This window comes from Bos indicus, chromosome 15, assembly GCF_029378745.1.
Source record: "Bos indicus isolate NIAB-ARS_2022 breed Sahiwal x Tharparkar chromosome 15, NIAB-ARS_B.indTharparkar_mat_pri_1.0, whole genome shotgun sequence".
Lineage (NCBI taxonomy): Eukaryota > Metazoa > Chordata > Mammalia > Artiodactyla > Bovidae > Bos > Bos indicus.
The window spans coordinates 41,681,848-41,700,791 of record NC_091774.1 but is presented as its reverse complement, the minus strand read 5'-3'; the positions used below and the strand labels follow the sequence as shown (position 1 = coordinate 41,700,791).

At 46.8% G+C, this 18,944-nt stretch overlaps 1 protein-coding gene across 1 annotated transcript in view; it reads right to left on the bottom strand.

Annotated features, from left to right (window-relative positions):
• GALNT18 (polypeptide N-acetylgalactosaminyltransferase 18) overlaps window positions 1-18,944 on the bottom strand; it is a 353,046-nt gene that overhangs the window by 107,690 nt on the left and 226,412 nt on the right. The window contains exons 4-5 of the mRNA XM_019975498.2: window positions 6,003-6,186; window positions 4,271-4,468 (exon numbers count right to left, since the gene is read on the bottom strand). Coding sequence (XP_019831057.2) covers window positions 4,271-4,468; window positions 6,003-6,186 — 382 coding nt within the window. The remainder of the gene's footprint in view (window positions 1-4,270; window positions 4,469-6,002; window positions 6,187-18,944) is intronic.

Sequence of the window (18,944 nt, the reverse complement as noted above, 5' to 3'; positions counted from 1 at the left end):
AAGGTGAGAAGGAGGAATCTGGATGCCAGCTGGCCTTCTGCTTGGGTGATGATGGGGTGAGGGCCATTGCTAGGTGGATAGAGAAGAAGCTGGTTTTAGAAGAAAGAGGGATTCCATGCTGGGAAAACTGATCTTAAGGTGCCTCTGGGTCACCAGGGGGAGATATCCAACAGGCAGGGCCTGGGTGGCTGGTCTGGGTTGGAATTCAGCAGTGGTCTTAGGCTGGAGCAACGTGCCACACAGCTGGAGGGGCCAGGAACTGAAAGGCCTTTCCTAGTAAGCATGATTGCGGGGCTCATGGCTGTGTGCAGACACCCAGCTCAGACTGTCAAGAGGAAATTTACATTAGGTGAATCAGCAAGAGACCGAGTGGGTTGCTTCTCTGCTGAGAGCATCATCTTACACAAATAACATTAAATTGTTCCATTGCACACTGCTACCACGTCTAGCCCCTGTGCAGCATCTTATCAGCTGGTGGCTGAGAAACTGGAGGAGAAGAGAAAGAAAAGGAGAAATGAAGAATACTCAGTGATGAGAAAACTGTCACTCAAGTGCAAATGGACTCATCTTTGAAATTGGAAACTCATCAAGGTGGAGAAACAGCTATTTTGCAGGCCATTTCTTTGAAGAATGCTGATGCAGGAGACTGCTTGGGTAGAGACTGGTGCTTTGGGGTCCCTACCCCTCCTGCTTTCAAATTCAGTCAGTCAGTTCATTTGCTCAGTCGTGTCCAACTCTTTGCAATCCCATGGACTGCAGCGTGCCTGGCCTCCCTGTCCATCACCAACTCCTGGAGTTTACTCAAACTCATGTCCATTGAGTCAGTGATACCATCCAACCATCTCATCCTCTGTCGTCCCCTTCTCAAATTGCAGCTTTTTATTCTGAAAGGACTCAGCTTCCGCATGAAGGCATCCAGGGCAGTCAGTACAACCCAATCCATTGCTCCTTTAGGCTGAGTTCTGGTGGGGGGTACTTGACCTGCCCTTAGAGGCGACTGCTAGGGGAAAGGTTCCCCATTCTGGCTGTGCATCTCTGAAAGAAGTTCCCTAGCCTCCCTGAACCTCTGATTCCATATCTATCAAATAGAATCAACTATAACCTCACAAGGATTAAATTAAATAATATAAAGCACTTGAAAACCTCTCGTACATAACTGGAACTCAAAAGATCATTTTTAAAAGATGCACTTGTACACTGAAGAAGCCCAGAGAATCCTCTCTCTAAGTGCACAGTGATTTTAAAACATCGACCCTGCAGAGTTAACATCAGCATTTTCCTTGATGTTACTGAAGTGCTGAGCAGGGTAGGGCATTCCAGGATACAAAGGAGGGAGCCTTCCCCTCATGGCCAGGCCCAGTCAAAGCAAGAACAGAATCTAAAATAGTTTCTCTTGGAAGAGCACAGGCATCCTCAGTCTATTACTTATTAACTGGCTAGGGTATTAAGTGGACCCACTCAGCCTGAAAGTGTTATTGATTTATATCTTGCCTTATTCTCCAAAGGGTTAGAAATAGTTTATAAGAAAAAGTAAAATACATTATAAAAAAAAGAGATAAATGTCTGAAAAGCTAAAATTTCACCCCAAATTAGAGGTCAGTTAGAATGCATGAGTCTTCCTTCATGGTTCTTAAAGTAGACCTGCAAAGTTGACCCTAAACTTCCTGGTGGCCAAAGAGAAACACACAGGCCTTAGAAATAAGATTCAGAGTTCCCATGTGGAAATGTTATACTAATTTCTCAGGAATAGGAAGCTTTCAGTTTGAAAGAAATTTCTCAGGTCAGTCCTCTTAAAGAGGTCACTTTGGGTCGTAGTGAACACCAGTCTCAAAGCCATCCCTTTAGAGTTCAATAGAAGATCTCTCTGGGCTCTGTTTACAGCTTACATCATCTGTGGGCAAAGCATTAAAGTATAGCTCCGAGGAAATAGGAGCCAAGGTGGGCAAGATACATATGTATAACCCACAGCTTGCTGTGAGGCATCTTCATCTTCCTATGGGGTATAAAACCAAGAATGTTCTTTCAAAGTCTTCCATTAATATAATTTCTTCCATTAATATAATTTAAAGTTAAAATTTTTAAATTAATTTTTGTATTGGAGTATAGTTGATACATAATGTTGCATTAATTTCTGTTATACAGCAAAGTCAGTCAGTTATATATACTTATCTATCCAGTCTTTTTTAGATTCTATTAGCACACAGGTCATTGCAGAATACTGAATGGAGTTCCCTGTGCTCTGTGTGCACACATGCTCAGTCACTTCAGTCTTGTCTGATTTTTTGTGACTCCATGGACTGTAGCCTGCCAGGCTCCTTTGTCCACGGTACTCTCCAGGCAAGAGTACCTGGAGAGTACCGGAGATGATTGCCAGGCCCTCCTCCAAGGGATCTTCCCCACCCAGGGATTGAACCAGTGTCTCTTATGTGTCCTGGATTGTCAAGTGGGTTCTTTACCACTAGCGCCACCTGGGAAGCCCTCCCTGTGCTATACACAGGTTCTTACAATGATCTATTCTATATAGAGTAGTGTGTATATGCCAGTCCCAATCTCTCAATTTATCCCTCCCTCCTCCTTCTTGCTTCAGTTAAGTTTTTGATATAGATTAGGTGATGGAATATTTGAGGTTCAGATGATACTCTTTGTCAGGAACCTAGAATGCAGGTTTAATGATTAAGTCCAGGCTGATGCATTTAGAGATGAGGAGAGCAGAAGCAGCTAGTACCAGTGCACAGACTTCGGCACGAACGCTCAAGGTGTGATGGTCTATTTTCCACCAATAGGGGTCAGCAGACCTGGGGGTAGAATTCAGCCACACCAGTTCTGAGCTCAACAGTGTGTGCCTGGGAGGATTGTAGGCGTGGAATCTAGCTGATCTGGGTGCGGATCCTGTCTTCACTGGCTGGAGCCTTTGGCAGGGCCATTCCCCTTTGTCAGTCTTTCTTTCCTTATCTTGTGAAAGGGGAATGGCACCGTGAGCTGTCCCCAGCCTATGACAAAGAGCAGGTGAGACCACGTGTGTAAGAGGCCCAGTGACCTCTCAGCAAACATTTGTTAATAATAACACAGAAGTGTGGCACAGGCCAAACAGATAGGTGACAGAGACAACGCAGGAAAGACAGGTGGAGTTCTCTTCCATCTTGTTTTAAGTATGAATATGGCTTTTTTCTTCTGGCAAGGAAAAATGCAATCCCAGATAATAATCACCCATTTTCAATTATATTTTTCATAATCTTTCTCCTTCACATAATACAAAGCAACACCAGTTTTTAATCTCCTTTTTCATTCCAGGAACTGTCCCCTAGGCCACCTTCTGATGCCATCTGTGTATTTAATGGGCAGGGCTTTGCAGGGAGCATACAGGCACCTGGTCAGTGATTAACCAGGTAGAAATAAAGGCTGGTGTGGCTGGCTTTTTCAGGAGTCCTGACCCATAAGAAAAAGGCCACATAGAGGAGTCACTTGAGTGTCTCTAAAGGCAGCAGCAAAGACAGAGTTTGGGATCTTAGCACGGCAGTTTGGAGCCACTTTTGACTGAGTCCTGCAGGGTAAGCTCAAACATCAGCCAGGCATACAAGTGCCATGGGGTGCGCCAGCCTCATTGCCTGGGGCTGCCGCCTCCCTGTTCTCCTTCCTCCCAGACCCTCTGAACCTCCTCTGTGTCCATGAACTCACTCTGCTCCTGTGAATATGCGTGTCCTTGCTCCAACCCGCAATCTCCTACTTTCCCATAAAAACAAGTGTGAATATTACACTCTCTATAAAGGATCCCCAGCCCCACACTTCCATCAGCATGGGGAATAATTTGTTATTCCAATTACTTTGTCCGTCTTCCCTATATTCTAGGCTTTTGAGGGCAGGAATCGAGTGGTGATCGCTATAGATCCCCAGCACACAGCACATAGTTGGCACCCAGCAGGGGTCCCACAGCGATGTGTTGAAATGAGTAATTTTGAGCCTTTGAATGGGTTCTGGATGCCACAGCTTTTTTAAAAGGGATCATCAGTATGTATACCTATGGGTGATTCATGTTGATATATGGCAGAAACCAATACAATATTGTAAAGCAATTATACTCCAATTAAAAATAAATAAATTTAACTTTTTAAAAAAGGGATCACAGAGGCTGTAAGCTGTGACTGAAGGTCATTTGTAATTTCTCCCCACCACCCATAATGGGGCTGGAGTTTGGTGAATGAGGGTCAGGCTGGGCGGGGAGCCCTTGTCTGGAAGTCAACACAGGGAGACTCCCCAGGTAAGAATACATTACCTGATCGGGGCCGTGGAGTTCTCCAGCTTCCACCAGGCCTTGGGGGGGTTGAGGTAGCGGCACCACAGCTCCCAGTCAAAGCCCTGGGCCGCCAGCGGGTACTCTTCTATCTCAAAGTTGTCGTATTTGATGTTGTCAAAGGATGGGGAGATGATCCGTTTCCGGTTCTCCTTAATGCGGGTGAGCACGGGTTCAGCCCTAGGCAGGGAGGAGGGGGAGGGAGATTGGCATCTTTATTAGCTCCTTCCCCCGCAGAAGGAGGAAGGGACTCCCGGCTCTCTCCTCCAGGGGAGAGCTGCTCTGCCTTCCACCCCCATGCTGCTGGGTTACACAAGGCTGGACTCCTCATTCAGCGTGAACCAGTCTGAGCGGACAGATTCTTAGTACCTTAGATCCTGATGTCTGCTTGGTTTCCTTTATTCCATTAGAAAAAATAAAGAAATCAAGACTCAAGAAAGAAGAAAGAAATAGTTCTGAGGTTCCACGGAAAGCTTTCAACTTGGGCTTTGATTTTGCTAAAATTCAGCGTGTCACCCAGGAGGAAAAAGCAGATGAGGACGGCAGACACACGGAGGCGAGAACAAACGTGTCTCCACCCATCGTGCGGTGCCTCTTCAGCCCTTCCAGGCATGCCATACCTACCCCCCCACCCCACCGCCCAAGGAGAGGTAAGCGGGGTCGTGCTTCCACAAAGCCCGAGCCTCCCTGGGTACCAGGCGAGCAAAATGTTTGCAGACAGGAATGATAAGCTTCTCATTAATAATGCATTTGTTGCATAATTGTTTATTCAAATCTGCTTGAAATAGTAAGTGTCCCTCTCTTCTCCTGGCCATAAATCCAATGAAAATGCTTTTTAAACAGTCACAAATGGCAAGCAGGGACTTCAGCTATAAAAAATGACTGCGTTGCAGCCTTAATTCGGACCTGTTATGTCAAAGTATGCTGTGTGCATGCCTGCTGTTCCCTCCTGCCAAAGGACCCTCCTCACTCTACTCTGGGGAGGCAGAGGGTGGTGCTCAGAGTTCAAGAGGGACAGCAGACCCCAATGCTACCAGGCATAGTGGCTAAGAGGGCGGTACACTTGGCCATCCCCAGCACCCAGGCCCCCCCACCCCCAGGCTCTCTGCAGAGCCACACCCAGTGGACCACACAGCATGCCCTTTGGCCTGCAGGGATGTCAGCATCAGGTACCTTGTCTCTTCTTGGCTGAAGCCACTGAGGCTTTGCCCCATTCAGCACCTGAGCAGCCCTGGCCAGAGAAAGAAAGGTGCTCTAAGACCTAGTTTTACCAGTGGAATGAATCTGAGATTTTCTGCTACCTCTGATCTGGAATCTGGAGGGAGCCCAGGGTACTTAGCTCCCTTTGCTCTCTTGGTCTTGGCCCTGTCTGTGGGCTGGGCTTCAATTCATGTCTGGTCCAGCTCCCCTTTCCCGGGGGTTGCAGCCTGGTCCTTGGTTGGGCTGGAACTCTCGCTCTGCCCCAGGCATTTACTCTTCTCCCCCATCATGTCTCCTAGAGGACCACGTCGGCCCTTATGCCACCAACCCTTGAGACACTGTGTTTTGACCTGTTGATCCCTGACCCTTTCCCACCCTGAAGGGCCAGCATGGTGCCTGGGCACCTGCACACCCAGATGCTGACTCCTTTCCCCATCATGACAGAGATCCCAGTGGGCTTTGCACCCTGGACCACACTGGGACTCAACTTCCTCAGCTCCCAACGGGCACTTACCAGCCCACATTGAACTCCACGTGGGCATCAAAGAGAGCCACTACAGGGGCAGTGGCGGCCCTCCAGCCGCTGACCCTGGAGCGGATGAGGCCTTCCTGCTTGCTGTGCCGCACGACCTTGATGAAGCCTGGCTTCTGGCCGTTCACCTTGTCCACGTACTCTGTCAGCTTCTCCTTCAGCTCCTCTGTGAGGGAGAAAATGCACTGTTAGCATGATGACGACGTTCACCCTTCCAGGGTGAGCTGACCCTAGAGAGAGGCAGGAGGGGCCGGTCCCCTCCCCAGGTCTTCCTTGGAATTCCCCAGGATGGCCAACACAGCTCAGCTTTGTGGAGAAAAACGGAGGTGAAAACAGTATTTATTATGCCCAGCAACATGAAGAGGGTCACCTGCTTCACACACGGTGCATTTAATCTTCACAACAGGCCCTTGGGAAAATCCAGCTCTGAAGTTTGATCAGTTTGTCCAACACCCTGAAGTTATGAGTTGGCGTTCAGTTCAAGCCAGGTCTAATGACCTCAGAAGCCCCATTCTTTCTCATCTGTTCAGGGTCTTCCTTCTTCCCCAGTGTTCTCCATCAGTCCTCCCCAATCCCCAGAGAAAGCTCCATATACAAAGATTATAGCTTGAGACCCACTCCTTGCCTAGAACTCCATCTTTCCAGGAAGTGGATGACCAAGAGCTGTGTAAGTGGCTGGCATCAATTTGTTGCTGGGTGTCCCTGGGCCTGGCTGAACATCCAATTCCCCTGCATCTTCATAACCGCATATGACCCCACAGCAGCAGAACAGGGCAGCACGTTCATCGTGTTTTCCATAGCTGCTCAGGCAACACAGTATGACACCTCCCTCCTCCCAGACAGTGGCCTAAGTGGGCCGCATTCACCCACTTCCAACCACAGCACTTCCCTAGGACTTGATTTCCAACTGCCCCGCCTCCCATCTTCCCAGCCTGCCCATGCCCAGGCTCTGGGACAGACCCAGGTGGGCTGAGCCCTGCGTGTCCCTTGGTGTCCAATCTTGGGTCTTGCCAGACAGGCAGCCCATTAGGAGTGAGGAAAGGGCAGGAGGCAGTTGGCACACCTCCTGGCAGGAGCCTAGGGTACTAGAAAGAGGACAGCACTTGGAGCCAGCAACATAGCATTTTAATCCTATTTGCTATGGAATTAGCCTTATGACGTGTTATTAAATCACTGCTAGATTTCCATGGGGATGTTCAGATAGAGTGACTGTACTCGGCACATAGGAAGGACATGAATGAGGGGCTGAGGATTTGATGGCAGACTATTATGGATTGAATTGTTTCTCCCCAAAGGCTTTGGTCTGACCCCAGACTTCAGAACACAACCTTATTTGGAAATAGAATCTTTACAGATTTAATCAAGTTAAGATAGGTCATTAGGTCCTAATCCAATAGGATTAGTGTTCTTATATTAATAAAGGGGGGAAATTTAGACACAGAGACAGACTACACAGAAGGAAGACAGGGTGGAGAGATGCAGAGATGGCCGTCTAGCAGCCAAGGAACATTTGAGGGTACCAGAAACTGGGGAGGAGGCCTGGAACAGATCCCTCCCATCTTCAGAGGGAGCACCTTGATTTTGGACTTCTAGCCTCCAGAACAGTGAGACAATACATTTATGTTGTCACTCAGTCTGGGGTGCTTTGTACTCTGCAGCCCCAGGGTACAGATATGGTTGTTATGAGGATTAAATGGGAGTGACATCTGTGAAAAGTGCATAGCACTTTCTTTCCTGTTCACAGTTTCCATCATAGTGGGAGTTATAAAAGCTGGGGGAGCTGACTGTCCCTGCAAATCAAGGGGTCCATCTCTGGCTGACAAAGCCCTCTTCACATGCTCTGGTCCAGGGCCACTTCTTCCTGTTCTGGCCTGACCCCAGCTCCGAAGTCTGCAAGCAGCAAGGCCACGGGAGCCAAATAGGAGATACAGATGTGTGCTGTGGCCGCATGCCCAGGAAAGGCAACAGAGCACGGTGGCTACTGCTGGAACTGGTAGCAGGTATTGGTTTCAAGTTGTTTACCACATGATGCTGGCCAAACAAAAGGCTGTGTAAGATGTGGCCCCTAGGCTGCTTTTTGTACCACTGCCTGAGTTACCATTAAGGAGATGAGAAAACTGAGTCTGAGGCAAAGAAGCCTAGAGGGAGGCAGGCTTTTGTGCTAGACAACTACTCCCTTGCTCTGTGACCTTGGTCAAGTTCCTGGGAATCCCAAGACCTCAGAGTTAGTACCTGGAATTTCATTTTGAACCAACTACCCATCGAAGGTTTGAATCCCCTCTGTGGATCCAGATGAGTGATTATTCAGCCCGTGCAATGACAGAAAACCCTGTACCATCTATTCCAGGTATTAGATGTTTCTTCCTTTTACTCTTTAAATGTCACAGTTCCTCAACCTTCCACTCATTTGGGGACCACTGAGGGCAGATCAAGTCCCTCTTCCACGTGGCAACCTTTTAGAGCCAAAGACCATCCTTAAGTCCTTGCTGCGAATTTCTCTAGGTCAAATGTCTTTAATTCCTCCTTGTATTTCCTCATCTCTTGTAAATTCAAGTTCTTTTATCACAGTGAACTTCTCCTAAAAATGTAAGTTTTTCTCTAACGCTTTTAAATTACAAAGCTAGAAATTGGCCTATTTTTCCCCTGGAGCAAACTGAGCTGTATAAACTATAAGGAACCAATCACCTCCCTGAATCTAGAATTGATGTACCCATTAATATCATAATAGCTTAAGGTCACATTAACTCTGCCTACTTTTGATACAAATTGACCTTACTAGAAACATATACTTAGATTCTCTTCATGTGATGCTGCTGAGTCAGGCCTCCTCCATCCCATCTCTTCATGGATGCAGGTGTGAATGGATGGATGCAGGTGTGAGTAGATGCACACGTGTATGCTTGTGTGTGTGTGTGTGTGTGTACTCCAGTGCTCCGAGTCAAAACAAGGATCTTTCATTTACACCCCTTTATTTCAATCTTTTCAAAGATTTACAGCACTTCTCTGAAGTCAAACTGTTTTTTCCCTTGATTCTGTTATCCAATGCTTTGTTATCTTGCTCAACCAGCTTTCCAGCTTCTGCAAAAGTGATGAGCATGTGGCTTTTGTTGATGTTCAACTCATCCTTTCAAACAGTGTGACCCTTGTCTGGGGCTAGGCTCAGTGGGGGCTGTCAGGCATTCTCATTCAGCCCATAGAAAATTCGGCTGACCCTTGGGTCACACCAACATGCTGTGCAGCTCACTCTGGCCAATAAGAAAATGACCTTGTGCTCTCCCACTGACCAGGGAGGCCTGGGGACGCGGCTGGCTCAGTAATGGCAGGAAGTCATTGGTACAGTGGCAGAGATCAGTGTACCCCTTACACGCTTACAAGGTCTTCAAGCATGGTTGCCAGGAGGCCTCTTAAAATACATACTGTTTCATCATTTCAAAGGTCCACTCATCATGGATCCAAAAAGGATCTTCATAGATCTTACATAGATCTATGTAAACATCATAAAGCCTGATGTTTGGATTTTTGTTGGTGGTCATTAAGTGGTGAGTGCACACAACTTGGAAAGAGACTGAGCTAGCACCAAAAGACCCCTCTCCCTGCCCCCAGGGAGGATAGATCCCTGGTCTCCCTCCCCACTCTCAGGTGAGGACACTGCCTGCGGGGACCACTGTTACTGAGCTGTTGCTGGGACAGGGCTGTGGGTCATTGCCACCAAGTGATGTGCCATGAAGGTGAAAGAGGAGAGTGAAAAAGGTGGCGTAAAGCTCAACATTCAGAAAACGAAGATCATGGCATCCGGTCCCATCGCTTCATGGCAAATAGATGGGGAAACAGTGGAAACAGTGGCTGGCTTTATTTTTCTGGGCTCCAAAATCACTGCAGATGGTGATTGCAGCCATGAAATTAAAAGACGCTTACTCCTTGGAAGGAAGGTTATGACCAACCTAGACAGCATATTAAAAAGCAGACACATTACTTTGCCAACAAAGGTCCGTCTAGTCAAGGCTATGGTTTTTCCAGTGGTCATTTATGGATGTGAGAGTTGGACTATAAGGAAAGCTGAGCACCAAAGAATTGATGCTTTTGAACTGTGGTGTTGGAGAAGACTCTTGAGAGTCCCTTGGACTGCAAGGAGATCCAACCAGTCCATCCTAAAGGAGATCAGTCCTGGGTGTTCATTGGAAGGACTGACATTGAAGCTGAAACTCTAGTATTTTGGCCACCTGATGCGAAGAGCTGACTCATTCGAAAAGACCCTGATGCTGGTAAAGATTGAGGGCAGGAGGAGAAGGGGACAACAGAGGACGAGATGGTTGGATGGCATCACCGACTCGATGAACAAGGGTTTGGGTGAACTCCAGGAGTTGGTGATGGACAGGGAGGCCTGGCGTGCTGTGGTTCATGGGGTCATAAAGAGTCAGACACAACTGAGCGACTGAACTGAACTGAACTGATGTGCCATGAATCCCGCCTCTCTGAATTCTCATCCTGGGAGGCCGCTTTGCACACTGAATCTCAGCTAACCCTGGGACAACAGAATGCAGCCAGAGGGTCCCTGTGAAAATTCCAGGCCTAGGCCTTTGGAGGCCTTGCAGCTTTTTCTGCTTTTGCTCACTTGCTGGCCTAAGTAAGGAAGCTGGCCTCCTCAAGTGGAGCAGCCCAGGGAGTCCTGGTCATTTAGGTCATCTCACCGAGGCCCTACAGGTGTGAGTGAGGCCATCTTTTTTTTTTTTGCCATGATGTACAGCATGTGGGATCTTAGTTTCCTGACCAGAGATCAAACCTGTGCCTCCTGCAGTGGAAGCACCAAGTCTTAACCACAGGACTGCTATGGAAGCCCATCCAGGGATATTTTATTTATTTTTTTTAATGTGAACCATTTTTTAAAAAGTCTTTATTGAATTTGCTACAATATTGCTTCTGTTTTATATATATATATATATATATATATATATATATATATATATATTTTTTTTTTTTTTTTTTGGCCCTGAGGCATGTGGGATCTCATCTCCCTGACTAAGATCAAACTTGCACCTCCTGCATTGGAAGGTGAAGTCTTACCACTGGACTTCCCAGGAAGTCACGTGTATGGCCATCTTGGATCCTTCAACCACCAGTAGATCACAGTCACATCAGTGATCCTAGCTGACATCATAGAGCAGAGACAAGCTGGGCTTATTACAGAATTGTGAGGCAGTGAATGGTTGCTGTTTCAAGCCATGAACTTCTGGGGTGGTTTGCTATACACAAAAGTTAATAAAATGGGATCTATTGTCTCGAAACAGTGCTGGGTTTAAAATAAGATTGTGAATTCCTGATGCACAGGAAATGAAACCAGGCACAGAAGAGCCAGCTTGGAAGGTGGCAGCAGGAGATGAGACAGCTTTGCTTCTTGTAGGAGTTGCCTGCCCCTTTGTATCTCTGAGTTTTGCTATTAACCAGAATAAAGATTTCTCGTGGAGCAGCTAGGAAAAAAGATTCTGTTCTCAGTCTGTTGTATCTCAAATATTAGCTACTGGTTAGAAGAGAGGATTCCCTTAGCCCCCACCAAACAACTGCTATCAAACAAATTTTTAAAGGCCTGAAATACCCTTGACAATACTGGTTCAGTCTTGGCAAAGTCCCTTTATTTAATTAGATTTTTATGTTTTCCTTTAAACTTTGCTAACAGCCAAAGCAAGAAAGAACAATATCAAAAACATTTTGACTTGTGCTAGAAAACTGTTATGTAAGATATCACCTATTTTATATATACATGGAATACCTCTCAGAACAGCTCAAAAAAAACATATAAAGAACTTGAGGTTTTCTTTATACTTAAACACAAACACATAACCTGTTATATTTACTTTTTTTGCCAAGGCTGCTAGGAAGCTCGGAGACAATATAATGACGAATCACAGGGTTCTACCAGCATTTTTGCTTCTGTTAAAGCTTTAATTTTCAAGTCGCAGCCTAAAAGCTGCACTGTCTTTTACCTTTGGTAACTACTTTGTTTTTTGAAATATCTATAAATAATTTTTAATAAAGTGTCTTCATAAGAGCAGGACAGGAGTATAAATGTGGAAAGAAGGGGAAGGCCATACTTCACACTGGTTTGACTATGCTGGGAAAGTGGAGGCAGGGAGTCCGCTCTCTGTGGCTTTGTCAGATGTAGACTCAATGGCAGAGCTGTTAACTCACCGCCAGTGCTGCCAGAGGAATACAATTTGCACCCTGCATGGGGCCAGGTGCCCTCCTGCTTATGTTGCTCCTCCGCCTCTCCTGCTGTCCACAAATCCCTGCTCTGCTGACCTCTGAACGACCTCTGTACATCAGCACTCCCGGAAGCTGTGCTGATGAAACAACATTCTGCTCTTAGGAGGTCACAGGCCACTCCCCACCCTCCCCAGCCCGTGCCCCCCCTTGGAGCCAGCTGAGTGCAAGCTGCTATTCTCCCCCTTCAGACTTAGATGCCAAGTGAAAATGCAACATTCACCAGGCTGGTCAGACAGAGCCCTTTCTTCCCTGACTATATATGCCCCTTGTACTGCTAAACGAAAAGCAATTAGCTCTTCAGAGTCACCCTAAAAGAAACATAATGCAAGCTGAACAGAAGTCTGGTACCAATGGCTGTTAATATGATTTAAACACCTAATGAGATACTCTTTATCTCTTGCATAAAGGAAAATAAAGGATCAGGACACTGACGTCCAATGGGGCTTCACCATGAAAGATGGCTGCACAGGCATCCTTGTAAACCAGCCAGCCCAGCTTTGTCACAGAGAACCAGGTCCAGCTCCTCATCCTTCTCTTAGTGCTCAGACAATCATTTCTCCTGTCTGCTGGAGGTTTGGGGGAAGGAAGAATGAAGGGAGGGGCCACTCATTCATTCATTCAACAAACAATGAGCACTCGCTGTGTACCAGCTATTGATCAGCTGCTATGGCTCTAACTTGTGAGCAGGATAGTCCGTAAAGAGCTTTCATTCTGCTGGATGTTTAAAAGGCATGTGCTGTAGTCTACACAGAGAGGGGACGGGGTAGAGATGAGGAGAGAGAGGGAGAGAGAAAGGAGGGAAGGAAGAAGAGGCGGGTGAGTGAGAGAGAATGAGGAGCAGGAAAGGGAGAGATTTTTGCAAAGGAACTCCGGGCACTGATTCAGTGCTCCCTGATGCTGAGACTTCCTAAATGACTGGGCCTCCTGAGCCTGAAAAGCAGTGCTTGGTGCAGTGGGTGGGCAGGCAGGGGAGCACAGGCTGAAGTTAGAAGACTCATATTCTGTTACTTTCCGAGCCCAGTGGTTTTTTGCCACATTCTCACCCCTTGAGGGGGTATTTGGCAGTGTCTGCAGACAGTTTTGATGGTCACATCTGGAGAGGGTGCTACAGGCATGCATGCCACTGAACATCCTACAATGCACAGGATAGCCCTCCACAATCAAAAGTTTTCCAGTTCACAATGTCAGCAGTGCTGAGTTTGAGAAACCCTGCAGGGCTGTTAATGAACCCTGCAGGAGGTCCCATTCTGGAAATCCGAACATGCATGAGTTTTCAAACTGGCAGCTCTGGTCCTACATCTGTATTTCTTTGGTCTACAGGGCAATCCTGCTTGGCAGCAACTGGCTGGAACCAAGTAGGAGCTGCTCCTATAAAAAGGGCTCAGCAACAGGTATAAACTCCCTATGAGATTCTGACGGGCAGCCAAGATTGGTAACAACTGAAATAAATGAAGATTGGCTATAACAGGTGGGAAAGGAGCCTCCTCTAGAATTATGTGTGGTTTCAGCCCACAATAGAGGGTCAGAGTCTGAAAGAGTCTCCCCTATGACCTGGCTGGATAGTTAGTTGTCCTTTTCATTCTCCCAAACCCATGGGCTCCACCTGGCTGCTTCCGACGGCAGGCCTTTCACTTGGCAGTTGTTTTCTCTGCGTAGTCATCTTTGGATCAAACGCTTTGGACAGTCCTCTGTAGGTCCCCTGCTGCCCTCTGCACAAGGCACACTCTTGTTTGCCCCCTCTCCCCATCTGCACACTTTCATGCCACCCAGTCCTGCCACTAGCTCAGTAATGTCCTCCAAAGCCCAGCCTAGATTAGAGTTGCCACCCCCTCCCTCCAGTTGCCTGGGAGGGGTGGGTGAACACCCCACTGACAAGTGCTAATAATTGCTAGTTGCCAATGATGCTAATCTGAAGATTAAAAGCACAGCACATTTCTGTTTATTCCTCCAAAAGTGAACAGTAGCTGATCTTCCTCAGATCAGAAGATTAACTGGCTTTCCTCTAAAGCCATTTAGGGCCATTGAAACACCAATGATGTGTCAAAACCCTTTAAAAGAGAAATTATTCATTTGGATGCAATGGTTGTCGTACCTAGCTGCTCATCCACTCACTGGGGGATCTAAAAAATAAAAGAAAATGCCAGCCCACCCCCCTCCCCCGCCACCCCTAAAGAATATAGAGGGAGACTGTGGACTCATACGGTCCTGAGATTAATGATGGTGAGCTGGGCTTGAGCAGTTTCAACCCTAGAAGAATAGACCAGCCTGAGACTCCAGCCCAAGAGCAGCCTTTTTTGTGAGTTGCTCTTTCTTTAAGATCACTCTGGACAGGCTTTCAAACCCTGGGCAGTTTACAAATGCCTTCCATGCCATTCCCTCTTCTCTCCCATATACTCCTTTAATAGCTTCACTTATTCAAAGTCAATTGATACTGAAGTAGCTCTGGAATGACCTTTAATGGTTCTCCTTACTCAGGACTTAGAGAAAGGCTCCACCTAGGAGCCACACAGACAGCATATAAAATATGGTCACAGGGTCCAGGCAGATTGTCACAATCTTCCGAGTTTCCAGGCTTTAATTCAGCTATTCCAAGTCCCAGAATTACCACCTATTAATAGACCCAGCCATTTGTTTCCAGGTCTACTCTTTTGTATCATAGCCAGGCATGAGAGATCACCAAAACCCACATGAAATATGTACTCCTCACTTAGTGAGGTCTCCAAACCCAAGCTCTTAGCATCCATTAACAGTCTCTTATCTGCTCCTAAATGACTTATTTTCCCAAAGATCCTGGATCTTGCAACAAAATGGTCAGAACTGGTTTCTAAAGATGATTGAGGTGGATGATGTATAAATGGTCCCTTGGACAGTCAAGGATGTGTGTTGGGTGCCAGTCAATGTGTAACTCTCCATCTCTCTCTCTGTTTTTCTTTTTCTCTCCCTCTCAACAAACGAAAACCTGATTTATAACATCTTCCAATGTCTGTAGTTTAAATACTCTCCCATCATAGCTGGTTTCGGGCTACTCACCTGATGCTACTGACTTTAAGTTCAGAATAGATGTGCAAAGACTGGAAAGTATGATCAGCCAGCAGCGGTCCAGGTCAGCCAAGCACACTGGTTCCAGTGGCCAAGGCAGAAAGGCTGTGGTTCTGTGGGTGCTTCCCTTCACTCACTATATAATGGGCACTGTGCTCAGGGCTTTACATCAATCCATCCCGTTCTTTATTCATTCATTCAGCAATTATATATTAAGCACTTTTGAAGTGCTGTACATTATTCTAGATTTTGCTGTACGTTATTCTAGGGTGGTATTGAAATCTCACTACCACCCTACCAACAATGACATTTATAGCTAATGGGAATTTATTTGGTGCTTATCATGTGCCATGTACTGTTCCAAACCGGGTTTATATATGACTGATTCAGTCCTCTCAACGACTGTACTACTACTCAAGGTAGGCAGTACTGTCGTTCCCATTCCATACATTAGGAAACCCCAGCAGAGAGAGGTGGAACTAGAGGAGTTAGGCTGGGATGCAAATACAGGCAGCCTGCCTCGAATCTGTGTCCTTAATCCCACAGATTATTATCTCCAAATGATAAAAGAGAGAGTTCAAAGATCAGACTTGACATGCCCAAGATGACACAGACAGTAAAAAATAAGCAGGGATTCAAACACATCCGCCTGCCTGCACAGACCCTGCTCTGCCACCTGCCCCTCTGTCCACCAAAGGAGCTGCGTGTCCCAGGTTTCAGCAGCATTCTATGATCACAGATCTGTTCTGGGAGGAAAACAGCCTCTTTTTTTTTACAGCTATGTATCCTTAGAACCCAAGGGAAGGAATTAGACTGACAGACTCAGCTTTCTTTTGATGTGAGGGCAGATAGATCATTTATACACAAACTCTAGTTTCTCTGGGATACAAATCCTCGAGCAAGCAAGATCAAGCAATGAGGGAACAGGGCCTCAGACTGAGTGCTTGTTACCTTTGGATTCACAGTGCAGTCTCACCTGGAAAATCCACTGTGGCTCCAAGGACATAACGTTGCCTGAATCCATCTGGGTGTTCCCCGTGGGCCAGTCTGGGGCATAGGCGTGTGCTCCAGCACCCTTCAGTTCCAGGCAGGGGCTTCTGAGTGCTCACGTCCGCTTGGCTCCTGCCACACCCAGATTTGCCCAAATATGAAAAGCCAGCAAAAGAACCCAGCTCTTCTTCCCCCAGGGCCAGAGCACCAGGCTCTCGATTCCATCCGCTCTCCTATGTTTCCACCATGAGTAACTCAGAAAATGAAAATGAGAAAAGCAGAAGCATAGACCTCAGTTGTCCTCATGGACTAGAAGACCTTGGAAAAGGACCGACTAGCCTTTGCCCTCTCTGGGGCCACGTGAGAAGGAAACCCTTGTAAACTAAAGGTGAGCACCAGCACAGATGCCGTGAAATTGCTTGCAGGACATAAAATGCTCCTGCTATTCTGAAGGTTCTCAGCAGGAATCTCAGGACTTGTTAAAAATGCCATGAATGTCAGGGGTCCAGCAGAATGGACATTGCTCCAGTCCAGCCGCTCCAGCTCAAGAGTACTAGGTAGGTAGGCCCCCCGTGAGCTTCCAGGGAGGCTGTGACCCAGAACTCAAAGCCTTGGAAAATACTGGAGTCCAGCCATTAACCACAGGTTAAATCCAGGCTGAGAACAGGCCCTGTTGATGTCCCAGCAGGCAAAGGCGATCCCAGAGGCTGGGCCCACGTGCTGGCACTGGGGAAGGACCGTTGCCATGAGCACTTAAGTCAGGGACCAACCAGAATTTTGGTGGTAACTCATCTCGTGCCAGAGTTGGAGAGTTTGAGTGTTGCCTAGCTCAGAAAATTGATGATCAAAATCTCAGGAAGAAGAGCCCAAGACTTTATGATTATGAGTCCAAAATCTTGAGATTCTCAGATACCAAGCTCCATGATCCTGAGATCCTAGAGTCTAAGCTTCTGTAAATGCCTACAGTACCAGCTTCCCTATGCCCACTCCTACTCCCCACTCCCTGCCATTGCTATTGGCATACCAGGTCCTGGTCCCTTTTTGCTTCTCAGACTCTTCTGCCAGACTCTGCACACGTCATGTTTCCAAATATACCAAGCTTGGTGGTGCCACAGTGCCTTTGCATGAACTACTCTCTCTGCTTGAAAAGAGTCTTCCTGTCTCATATGACCTGGTTCAGGTTCTTTAGAAACACTTCCCTCCCCTGCTTGTTGCTCTTTAACTGGAAGGAAAGGCCAGAGGAAGAGAGGTTTTTTTCTTTTTTCCTCCTTGGAAAACAGACATGGGATGCTAGAAACACTGGTGTTCCTCTGGGTGACCAGTGAGGACTGACATCAGGCTTTAGGGTCCAAGTCCTGCTGATGCAGCTCTGAACATCCTCCAGGGGAAAAGTGAAGGCTCCCCCAGGCTTGTAAGTCAGCTCAGTACTCATGCAAATCACTGCTGTTCAGGCTGTGTGACCGGCAGCCTCAGCTTGGCTTATTCACGACTCAGGACACCCAGAGGTGTGGGCTTTGCACACATATTTACACCTCAGTCTGCTGTTGTGCCTGTCAGCTCAGGAGGTTTGATGAGCTTCTCTTCAGCTCCAGAACATCTTCAGGCAATCTATTCTCAGCAGGAAGGATCCCATGAAGGGGTGGGTGATAAGGAAGAACTGAAGTGTTCTGCTTTTAGCCTTTAAGATTTTATTTCTTTATTGCAAGATCAGGGGCTTAGGAGAGAGGTTTAAACCCTTGTTGTGGAGTCGCTAAGTCATTTTCAACTCTTTGTGACCCCATGGACTGCAGTACGCCAGGATTCCCTGTCCTTCACTGTCTCCCAGAGTTTGCTCAAACTTATGTTCATGGAGTTGATGCTATCCAACCACCTCATCCTCTGTCACCTCCTTCTCCTCCTGCCCTCAATCTTTACCAGCATCAGGGTCTTTTCCAGTAAGTCAGCTGTTCGCATCAGGTGGCCAAAGTATTGGAGCTTCAGCTTCAGCATCAGTCCTTCCAATGAATAGTCAGGACTGATTTCCTTTAGGATGGACTGGTTGGATCTCCTTGCAGTCCAAGGGACTCTCAAGAGTCTTCTCCAACACCACAGTTTGAAAGCATCAATTCTTTGGCACTCAGACTTCTTTATTGTCCAACTCTCATATCCATACATAACTACTGGAAAAATGGACCCTTGTTGACAAAGTAATGTCTCTGTTTTTTAATATGCTGTCTAGGTTTGTCATAGCTTTCCTTCCAAGGAGCAAGCATCTTTTAATTTCATGGCTGCAGTCACCATCTGCAGTAATTCTGGAGTCCAGGAAAATAAAATCTGTCACTGTTTCCATTTTTTCCCCTTCTATTTGTCATGAAGTGATGGGACCAGATGCCATGATCTTAACTTTTTGAATGTTCATTTTTAAGCCAGCTTTTTCACTTTCCTCTTTTACCCTCATCAAGAGGCTCTTTAGTTCCTCCTCACTTTATGCCATCAGAGTGGTATCATCTGCATATCTGAGGTTGTTGATATTTCTTTCAGCAATCTTGATTCCAGCCTGTGATTCATCCAGCATGGTATTTCACATGATATACTCTGCATATAAGTTGAATCAGCAGGGTGACAATATACAGTCTTGATGTACTCATTTCTCAATTT